This window comes from Helianthus annuus, chromosome 16 (genome assembly GCF_002127325.2).
Source record: "Helianthus annuus cultivar XRQ/B chromosome 16, HanXRQr2.0-SUNRISE, whole genome shotgun sequence".
Lineage (NCBI taxonomy): Eukaryota > Viridiplantae > Streptophyta > Magnoliopsida > Asterales > Asteraceae > Helianthus > Helianthus annuus.
In genome coordinates, this window is record NC_035448.2 from 203,776,990 (window position 1) to 203,788,455 (window position 11,466).

General features: G+C 33.9%; 1 protein-coding gene across 1 annotated transcript; it reads left to right on the forward strand.

Moving 5' to 3' along the window:
* The first annotated feature begins 5,240 nt into the window (after positions 1-5,240).
* Positions 5,241-5,777, forward strand: LOC110920407. Its single transcript, XM_022164619.1, has one exon. It carries the CDS (start codon positions 5,241-5,243, stop codon positions 5,775-5,777), a length of 537 nt encoding a protein of 178 aa, XP_022020311.1.
* Positions 5,778-11,466: the final 5,689 nt, after the last annotated feature.

Consider the following 11,466-nt stretch of genomic DNA (forward strand, 5'->3'; position numbering starts at 1 on the left):
ATGGTTTTGAGTGAATCTGACCAACAGGACGTCGGAGATAGCGAGTGATGATGAAAGACGACGACGGTGACCCAATCTAGGGTTCCGGTGAGGGGTTCTTATATTTGTATTTTTAATTTGATTATGGGGTGCTCACTGTGGTGGTTGCAGTGGTAGATAGTGGTGGTTGTACTTAGTGGTGGTGGTGTTTGTATTGGCGGTGTGGTGGTGGGGTGGGTTGGGTGGTGGCGGATTGCAATGATGGTGGTTGGTTAGTGGCATGTGGTGATTGAATTACAGGTTGAATATGGTATGTAAACATGAAAGCCAAATATAATGATGTAATTTGTGTGATAAGTTTGATCAATTGTTTCTTTATATATTCTGTTTTGTTTTTTGGATTTGATATAATGGTATCAAAATTTTTGAATCTGGTGCGATAGTGGTGGTTTTACTTTTTTGAATCAGTTTGTCTTGGGTTTAAGATGAAGACGAGAGGGAGAAAGAGCGATTGGTGGTGGTGGATCTAGCTGGAAAAGCCAGAGGTGGTATACGATGGTGGAAAGTTGTGATGATTGTGGGGTGAGTGGTGGCGGTGATGGTGGTGGAAGGTTGTGATGGTGGTGGAGTGGGTGGTGGTTGTGGTGTAACGGTGGTGGGTTGGTGTTGGCGATGGGGAAGGTTGTGATGTGGTGTGTTGGTGGTGGCAGATGTTGAATCTAAATATATATATATATATATATACACACACATATATATTTAAATCTTTCTTAGTTAAAAGGTTTTTTAATTAAAAAATAGAAAAAACTAAATATATATGTAAAGTGACAAAAATACCTCTAAGTTAACTGTGACTTTTGGATGGAGTTAGGCCAGATGATCAAAATGGTAATAAAATGGAAAAGTCAGGGACCCAGAGGAGAAAAAAAACTATATTGACTAAAATGACAAATTTGGACAAACCTCAGGAACTAAATGGCAATTTACTCTTTATAAAAATATATATAGTTCACACACATCATGTATCCTTCTAGATATTTCTAGATGACAAGGTCGTGTCTTCGGAAAGGCATGGTCTCACTAATGCGCATCTGCGCATGTCGTTAGGGATCATAACTCTTCACACACCTAAATGAAAAATAATATAAAATAAATCATGTTAGATAATTCCATTACTTTCTAGATATTTTTTGTAAAACTAATATAATTAGATGTTAAAATCATCTAACTAGCATTAAAAAAGTTAAAACATTGTAAAATAATCACTTAAAAGAAATTCTGTCAAATATAACTATAATAACTAATAACATTTTGAACCTTATGTAGTGTCACTGTTGTCTTTTCTGACCCTTTCTGTTTTAGTGACCAACACCATGTGGTGTCACTATTTTAAACCAAGTTCTAGGTCAAATAGTTTTCAACTATTCATTTTCATATATTTATTCTCTCTCTTCAAATTTTTGTTCTCTATGATGCAACCAAAACCATAGAACTGTGTAGATGAAAGTTGGCGTTATTATGCAAAAGTTCGTCGGAATCTAACCGGAATACTTGCCGGAAAGTCGTTTTGGCCGGATGCTCACGGGAAGAGCAACCCTTTCATGTCTCTTCTATTCCATATGTTCTCGTCCACCCAAAATTCTACCTATTTAAACAAAATTTGGCCGGAATCTGAACAAAACTTGACCGGAATACTCGCGTGCGCCGCCTTAATGGAGGCAAAACGGTATGGTTGCACCTCACCTGGTAAATGCGCCTAGGTGCATGAGGCGCTCGCTTTAATAAGTATGGTTTATAGTATAACTAATTAATTAGTTTACCAATGTATAGTATAATTGAATTAAAAAATCATTATTTTATGCTAATAGTTATTTTAGTAGTACCACATTTTAAGTTTCTCTTAAAAAGTAGGTTAACACATCCCCTTGAACTACCAAACAAAATGTCTTATTCTAGAAAAGTAGTTTAACACATCCCACTAAACCACCAAACAAAACGTGATCATATTTTATAAACTAAACACCGAGTCATAAATTGTTATATATAATATATCACACTTCAAATTAATATTGAATTAACGATGATTTACCCATGTATATATACATATAAAATATTAAACATACAAGTATTTTTAAAACTAATAAACATCTTATAAATATAAAGAAAGGTATAAATAAAATGAGAAAATTTGCTTCTCCAAGGACAACATATGCTAAATAATTTACAAAAGAAGAAAAAAAAAAAGCTATATCCCAGGTCATATTAAACCTCATATTTTTTTTTGAACGGTAAGAAGCACCATGAAAAATTTAGAAACCTAATAAATACCCTGCTAACCAGCGAGAGCAGATAGAACGCAGCTTTAAAGGCAGAACCCGAGTGTTGGATTCAAACCCGAGCCTATTTAAGGTTGAAACATGATATCATAACCCCTATAATTGTGGCTTATCATCCAAAGACACCGATGTCCGCTTTATAAACTCCAAACAATCTTCAATGGCTTCCGAGTAAAAAGAATTTGACCTGCCAAATGATCGTAGCCGATACGCGTTCTCTTTAGCTACTAAGCTTCTCTGGCTTGTTTTTCCAGACACCCGTGTCGTGTTCTTCTCGTACGAAAAACTCTTCCTCCATGAGCCCATAAGAATCTTGAAGAAATTAAAGAACTTTGCACGTAGCCGTTGAACGTAAAATCTTTTGCAATTTAGCCGGAAACCTCTTGTCGGATAATATCTTCGACCAACTCTGTTGTAACTCATATGACCCATTTGGATTTTTTGATCAAATTGTTGTTGGAGAAAGATGGTGATGGCAATTGTCTTTGGTCGTTGTTGATATTTATACCTAAAAGATTGAAGAGGAGGGTGAAGTTGACTTTCTAGGAAAGTTGAAGGGTAGATTCGTCATTTAACAAATTATTATTATTGCTATTGGTGAGGATTCCGTAGATGATGGGAAGGGACTTGGAAAATGATGAAATGTGTTAATTTAAAATATTAATTTCTAATTACGACTTTAGGGACGGTGGGATTAAGATGTTTTTTTAATTATTTTGTTGTAAATTAATATAACAAATTGTATGATTGTTATATAGTAGTTTTATATCTATGAAGTAGACTAGTAGAGGCTTAGGATTTTAAAACTAATGTGGTTTAATGATTAATAGCATTGAAGAAAACATGATAACTTGAAATAGAATTATTTTATAAATTTAAATTTAACAACTAGGTGGTGGCGGACTGGCGGCTGTGCGTACGGCAATGATATTACATAGTAAGTACGTAAAGAGAATCGTATTAATTTGTTGCGGCTTTGTTTTAAAATATCAAAACGTACATTAAAAAAACGCCGTGATGGTAATTTAAAAGAAACACGTCGAGACACTGATAAAAATAAGTACGTCGCAACGACAATTCCAGAAATAAGGTGTAATAAGAAAACAAAGAAAACCCGTAAAAATGATTTTTTGAACTAGCTTTGATAGATTATACGTTTGTAGCTTGATTACTTGTAAATTATCACACACAATTAGGTTTTGAATGGGATATTTGAAATTGTATACATCATCATACCCTAAACCTTATAAAATAACAACAAAAAAGTTAATAGTGGATCATGTGATAAATTCTGGCTGGGTTAAAAAAGCATCCAAAAATATGAAAATTATAGAGTTTAAATGGTAAGTACCCTTAAAGTTGTAGTTTTGATAGTATATTATAACTTCATTATGGGGTTATACATAAATTTAATAGTTCAAGATCTAATGGCTTTTATGTACATTAAATCTTCAATCACTTTTAGCTTCTCATTTAACAAAGTAAACAATAGATTTTGTGTGTGCAGATATAGTTTAATATAGTATATATAATATGGGTTATGCAATAATTAAATTTTTAATCTACTTTTTATTTATTTTTCACATAAATACATGTTTATAACAAAAAAGGGGTAGCACACACTATAAATTTTCTAATGAAAAGGATTAGACTGGACGGTGTTGCATCGTGAAAATGGCATGGAGGCTTCAACCATGCTGGCACACCGCCTCGTGGCCTGACGTGGTTGTGGCGTGTAGGGGGTGGCGTCGGCCTTTTCACCGGCGTGGAGGGGACGGAGGAAGGTGACGTGGAGGCATGTGATTGGTGGGTAGTGTTTGTGTTTGTTTTGATTGGTTGGTTAGATTTTATTTATTTATTTTATTTTTTAAACGCCCCTTCTACCCCGTGCTTTTTTTACCACACCCTCTGCTGACGTGTCTACCACGTAACGTTTCATACCCCTCCACACTGTGCAGTCTTGAAGAATACAAGTACTATAAGCATGTCTATTTTTATATAGAAAAAATGTGTCTTATTATTTTATTATACATTTTGTAATATTTTACATTTCAATTATTTATTAAACAAACAAAAACGATTAACATGAAGAGATAAACTGGAGCCGTTGCTCAACCCTTTTCTGTTTCTTCATCTATCTAATTTTCTCTCTTTTGCAGGTAGGCTTACACTAATCAAAGCGGTACTTGGCAATATACCTACATACTACCTCTCGATATTCAAGGCACCAACCAAAGTGATCAAGACAATCAAAGGCATCAGGAGAAACTTCTTATGTGGAGGATCAAGCCGCAACAAGAAAATTAGGTGGATTGCATGGGACAGAATCACGAGAAACATAAAAACGGAGGGCTTGGCATTGGAAGCATAAAAAGGGCAAACGAGGCATTATTAACAAAATGGTGGTGGAGATTCAAAGCGAACAAAGACCAGTTATGGATTAATGTTATCAAGGCCATTTATCACAGGGGCAGATGGAACAAATCTGTACCATTCAGTAGAACTGTACCCGGGCCTTGGAAGACCATCGTTAACATTCAGAATGAGCTTATGAAACAAGGTTTCGACATCCACAAACATCTTAGAGCCTCGATTGGCAACGGGGAAAACACGGGATTCTGGCTGGATAACTGGAGTGACTCAGGGATACTGTGCGAAACATTCCCGGATGTTTTTAAATTGGCAGCTAACAAACAGGTTTCAGTCGCTAATTGCTGGAACAGTGGCAGTGGTTCTTGGGCCGTTACTTAGAAGAGACAACCATGGTCTGAAGCAGATCTGGCCCAATGGGCCAACCTTCAACAGGCCTTGCAGAATATCCACCCAGTCGTGGGGCATGACAGTTGGAAATGGATCGGCACCGAGGAAAACACTTTCACAATTAAATACTTCAAGAAGCAATTGGCAAATATCTCGGCAACAACAATGGGGCTCAATAACGGAGGCAACAATGCAACAATTGAATCTCTATGGAATTCTTGGATTCCGAGGAAAGTCAATCTCTTAATATGGAGGGCAATCATCAACAGGCTACCAACAAAGACAACTCTAAAACATAGAGGCTTACCCAACATTGAGGAGGGCTGCATCTGGTGTAATTTCGGGTTAGATGAGCCACAACATATCTTCATCAGATGCCAAGTTGCTCGGTTTATCTGGTCTGTTATTGCATCCTGGTGTAAAACTCCTCAACTCGCTACAGTACAAGACATACTCGAATGGATAGATATGGTAAACAATTTGGATGGAGCGAAAGAAAAAAGGAAAATCATTAAATCAATCGCTTTCACAACAGTTTGGGTGTTATGGCTTAGGAGAAATGAGAAGATCTTCAAAACAAATGATATCCAAATACAGAGCTCGGTTGTAGACATCAAAACTTTGTCGTTCTTATGGGTCTCAAGCAGATCTAATCTCAGAGGTTTAACATGGGAGCAGTGGAACACGTTCTCGATAGTTTAAGTAGTCTGTAACTTTCGTTCTTTTTCATCTCTTAATCTCTTGTTAAGGGGTTCGTGTTGTTTCGTTTCGGTATTGAGTAATAAAATCCCATTTTGCTGCAAAAAAAAAAAAAAAAAAAAAAAAAAAGCTTTTGTGTTTTTTTTCTTTCACACATTTAAGTTCATGAATTTTTTTACAATGTATATTTATTTTAGCATAGTGATATAGTGATATAAGTGTTGATAAAATATCCCTTACCTAAGTTATCAAGAGTGGTATTACATAGAATAACATATTATATTTAGACGACTAGGGTTGTTCAAAATTCTTGACTCGGTTTGGCTCATTTGAATTAACCCGAAATTTTGATGTTTTATTTACGACACTATTCTTACTCTTTTTCATCTCAAGATTTTACCGCCCAAAAACCTAATCTTTGTACTCATACTAATAATCAATGTAGTGACTGGTGACCTAGATTCTTTTTTTCATTATATATTGATTTGGTAACCAATTCGAGTTATCTATAACTGTTAAATCTTGGCGGTGTATATATTGTAGTCCGTTGAAATATACATTTAATTGACTGATTTGTTTTATTTTTGAAAAATGTTGATCAAGCTTATTTTGTTACAAATTTATATGTTATTATTTTCCTAATTTTTCTTATATGAGAATGTAGAATGCCTTCTCACAAAGAACCAACTGGTGGAACGGAGACTCAAAGTAACGATAGTAGAATGTAGATAAGTACGGACCTATTTTTGTAAATATGTGAAGAGGGGACAAAAGGAAGAGCGGAACAAGGAAAAGTGTCTGTCGTTATATAAAAATATTAGATGCTATGGACATATAATATGTTTAGATTGCAGTGGCAAGTTTGATAAAATTTGTACTTATACCGCCTTTATTATTTTAATGCATTAACAATTATAATTAAGAATGTCGTTACGCGTAAAATTAATTTTATTAGTCAGATTGAGACAATAATTCATATACTATTACAATGATTGAAGAACAGTGGCCGTACCATAATCTGTTAGGTTAAAGAATTATGTAACAACACATCACATATATAAAAAAACATTTTTATTCACGATATAAAACCTATGAAACGTCTCATCTTCTATCGAAAAAATAAAACATCCATAATCATAGGGTTGATCTAAATGTACTCCTCTTCTTACTAGTTGTACCCCCTTTTATAAGAGAAAACGTGCGGGTCTCATGCGCGCCACACCATGCATTTAGTAACACCTCTAATCATATGAAGTTTAAATGATTTATCATGATAACCAAATAAATCTGATTCATCAACAATAGCTATGTGTGTCTATAGACAATCCACCTTCGAATATTTTGCTAGCTGATAAAACTTAGGCCATATGATGTACCCTTTTCTTCATACTCCATTTGTGTTACATGTGTACCTCAATTCTACCATTCACTCTCCACTCAACTTTGTTGTTAGTTTTTTTTAAAACAAATAATAATAATAAAAAAATAAAAAATTAAAGATTTATAGTTTTAAAAGTATGTTTCATCATATTCACAAATCATTCCACCTTTGTCTTCTAAAATCTTACTATGTGATATATTGCACACATATTATGTTTATTCTCTTGAGTCATGCCTATCTTGGTGCTAGATTATCCGATATGTGCCACCTTTACTTGAGGACACCAAATGCTCTTCTCACATCCTTCCTTGTTGCTTCTTGTGGCATTATAATCGGGTGTAGATGATCAACTCACACGTATTAATGTCACCATGCAGTCGGGCAATTTTCCTACTACGATTTATGTGATAAAAAGTCATAGCGTCTCGTTCGATGATGATGGGGGTGGTGCTAATGATGGTGATGGAGAAATCTTGAAACACACATAGTCGAACCGGCGTCACCCGTATTCGCTCTTCACCTGGATGCCGCAGAAAATAATGAGGAGAGTGAGAATTGTACCTGAGTCATAAGGAACACCAATTCTTTCCCAAACCACTACACCACTACTTTGATTATAATTAGTTAATGAGTTATATTTGATTATTAAAGTCCATTTTCTTCTGTATATATTTTTTGTATATAAAATTCCCTAATACCGATTAAGATTCATTTATCTCTTTTTGTAGTTCACTTCGAGTGAAGCTCATTTGGATTCGTCATCAGAAATGATGATATTGTTCGGCATGATTTCATTTGAATTCAAATTATTGCATTTTTTTTTTCTAGAAAAAGATGGAATTGTTAGATATTCTATATTATATAAAATCGTTTAGCATGTGTTATTGACTGTCGTTTTAGTGGAATCAAATTTTCTTAATTGAATTTACTAAAATATTAGATTTGGTTAGTTTGCCACTTTAATCCAAAACTTAAATCTTTTGAATTTGGGTACTTATGGTTCCAATTTTGTTGCCATTTTCATCCAAAATCAAAATCTAATCAGATTTTACAGTTAACATCCAACTTTTTTGTCTTTTTCTTCCCTTTTAATGAAGGGTAAAATGGTCTTTTAACGTTTTATTATAACAAATTAAAAAAATCAGATCATTTTGCCCATTAATTAAAAGGGAGGAAAACAAAAATATGGATGTTAACTGAAAAATCTGACCAAATTTTGTTTTTAGATAAAAATGACAACAAAACTGAAACCACAAATACCCAGATTCAAAAGGTTTGAATTTTGAACCAAAGTGAATAAAGTAATCAAACCTCATGAACCGTTAGAGTTTACTCAATGTTATATAATGTAAAAAAAACATAGTGATATAAGAAAAGTAAACACATAATATTTGATTTTAAAAAAAATTATGCTACAATGATTGCAATTTTCTAAGTTATATTTCTTCTTTGTATCTAGTTTTTGGCCCTAACTTTTAGCAGCTGATTCGCATTTGTACAGACCGACAAAGCTGTAGATGTTTTAACATTTTTAAGTTATTGAATGAATAAAGACTAACTAGTTTTACGCCCCGCCTGCGTTACGTAAGCTAAATCGAATTTTTCTCGGTTTGATAACATGTATGTAGGTTTGTGTTTCGGTTACATGTACATACTATTCGTAATACGATTTTAATAAAAATTATATCGAGACGCAGATAAAAATACGTTAGTCAAAGAAAAAAAATCAAAGTTTAAGAAATGTAGGGTAACTTTATTAAAGTCGAGGAGCAATAGCGTAAACTGAGTTAAGAAAAAGATAAGAAAAAACATGGGTAAATTTAATGGATATTAAATATAATATTTAAAAAGAAAGGAATAAGTTTGCATTGCCCGGGTGCATTCGCCCGATCCTACCTCCAACGTCAAGCCCACTCTACCACATGCTCTTTTGGTACAAGAATTCGCTTTCAATTGTACATATACTAACCTAACCTGGAAAACGTACCAACCCAAAAACTATATTAAAGAAACTTAGTCAATGTCACATGACATCCACTGATTGGTTGTCGCCGCTCTCAACAAGTAGGAACGATCACTATTCCTTATTCTTATCATCGTAAATGTACATATCTACTGACTGATTTTCGAATCTCTCAGTCAATAACAAATCGTCACTATTCCCTGCTATCTTAAATGTATAGGTAAAGGTAATACACATATTATAAAAATGGTTTTTAATTTTAATATTTAGTAGTGGTTTTTGGTTTTGTTTCTTTTTGAAAAGATGCATATAAAGTCAAACAAATCACCTTCCACTTTTCCTTTTCCCCCTTCTTTTTAGGCCAATGTTTTTTGAATAAAAAGGTCAAAAGAAAAGATGCTAAATTATTATATTTTTAATTTTTAATTTTTAATTTTAATTTTAATTTTAATTTAATATCAGATTCGAATCAAATTAAAATGACTTTCATTTTAATTGTTTTTTCGCGAATCATGTAATCCTGCAATAATAAGGCATAGGGAGGTGCGTGAAAAGTGTAGAGAATGATCTAAAGAATCTATTGAATATGTTATACCTAGATACATAGTATCCTTTAGCCTTTTCTTAACATCCACTTATGTGCCCATCTATATTACTTCTAGTTCTAGTCTAAATTTCAAAATAAGACTTGAATAGGAGAGAAGACATCATTTAACACACCACAAAACCATTAAGCCAAAAGCCTTTTGATGTATCTTTTAGATATATTAGTAAACTTAAGGAGTTAAACCTTCTTCGTCATAGTCTGTAGAGACCATCTTTGGTTGATGTTTCAAGCGTTTGTTGGAAGGTCTGGGCAGGAGCCTTTTGCTAGTGGAGGTGTCGCCCTTGTGCAAGGGCCTCTTCATGTTAGTGGGCTGGGGTCAAGTAATTTTTTTTTTCATTTTTAATTGGTGTGGTTAATAACTTGTACATAATGTTTGTTGAGTTTGTTAAGAACTCATGATAACTAAAAGTAACACCTGAGAAAACAATGCACTTGCTAAAAAACACAAGATCGACTGACAATCTAAACGAACTAAAAAATGGTACAGACAAGTTTCCACTGATATGAAGATTGAAGAACAACTAAATAATATAAAGAGCTAACCAGATGATGGTCAGGTGTGCTAATGAGTACTAAAGTGCTAAATGTAAGAATTGATGGTAATTAACTGATGTAAGAGCTAAATATTTGAAGTCTACAACTGATACACAAACTACTAATCAGTGGTTTGACGTATAAGTTGTATATGCATCTATCAATAGTTATTATACAACGGTGGTTTCGTGTACTCCTTTAGTTGTTTCTTAACAACCGAGGATGTCAATATCGATAGCGGTTAAACTATTAGATGTCACCATCTACAAAGTATTGTGTGACATCACATTCTCAGTACTTAATCAATTTTTAGTGTTGTAATTCGTTAGAGAGAAATTGTTACACAATTGATCTCACATTAGAATTCATTGATAGAGAGATCGCACCATCTGAGAGGGTGCTTGTTATTGTATTGGAACTTGTTATTCTATTGATATCCAATTAATATGAATAGAACTTGTGCCAATTTGTTTAAAGGTCTCTTTGTGCTTATTGGTTTGATTACTTTGTTTACTTACACTGTAAACTCTTTTAATTAAAATCCCTTTAATTAAAATCAAATCAAGTTTGATTGCAACATCTTAGATCCCAACAATGCTCTTTAGTGAATTCTACCACATATATTTATTGTTTGGACATAGGGCTGTTCACGAGCCGAGCCGAACCGAACGGACCTTTGCTCGTGCTTGGCTCGTTTACAAACCGAACCGAGCGGAGCGGCTCATTTAAAACCGAGCCACAAATCAAGCGAGCATTTTTCGAGCAGTAAATATTTCGAGCGAGCGGCGAGCGAAATTCGAGCGATTTGGACAACCGTGTCGCCCGATTTAAATTTGCTGAGAGAAATAGTGACAATGTAAGGTCTCAAGTTATTATGTCTTAATAAACAAGCACATTTCATGGCATAATAATATTCTTAAGAATAACAATGTTTTGGCCGTCGAGGCGATCATCATATTGCACGAACAATGACGTTGAGAGGAAGAGACGATTGACTTAGTGTAACGACATAAAACATTGAGGCGTGAGCAGATTGTCGTTTATCTGTTTAGGGTTTAACTTATAGATTTGATATTAATTTTTTTATTGGCGTGATCGAGTTAGTACGTATAGATATAGTTCTAATTTGTATATAGTTGATCAAAATCTAATAGAGTAGTATATAAAACTATAAATTTAATTTGTATTTAAGTATATATGTATGTTT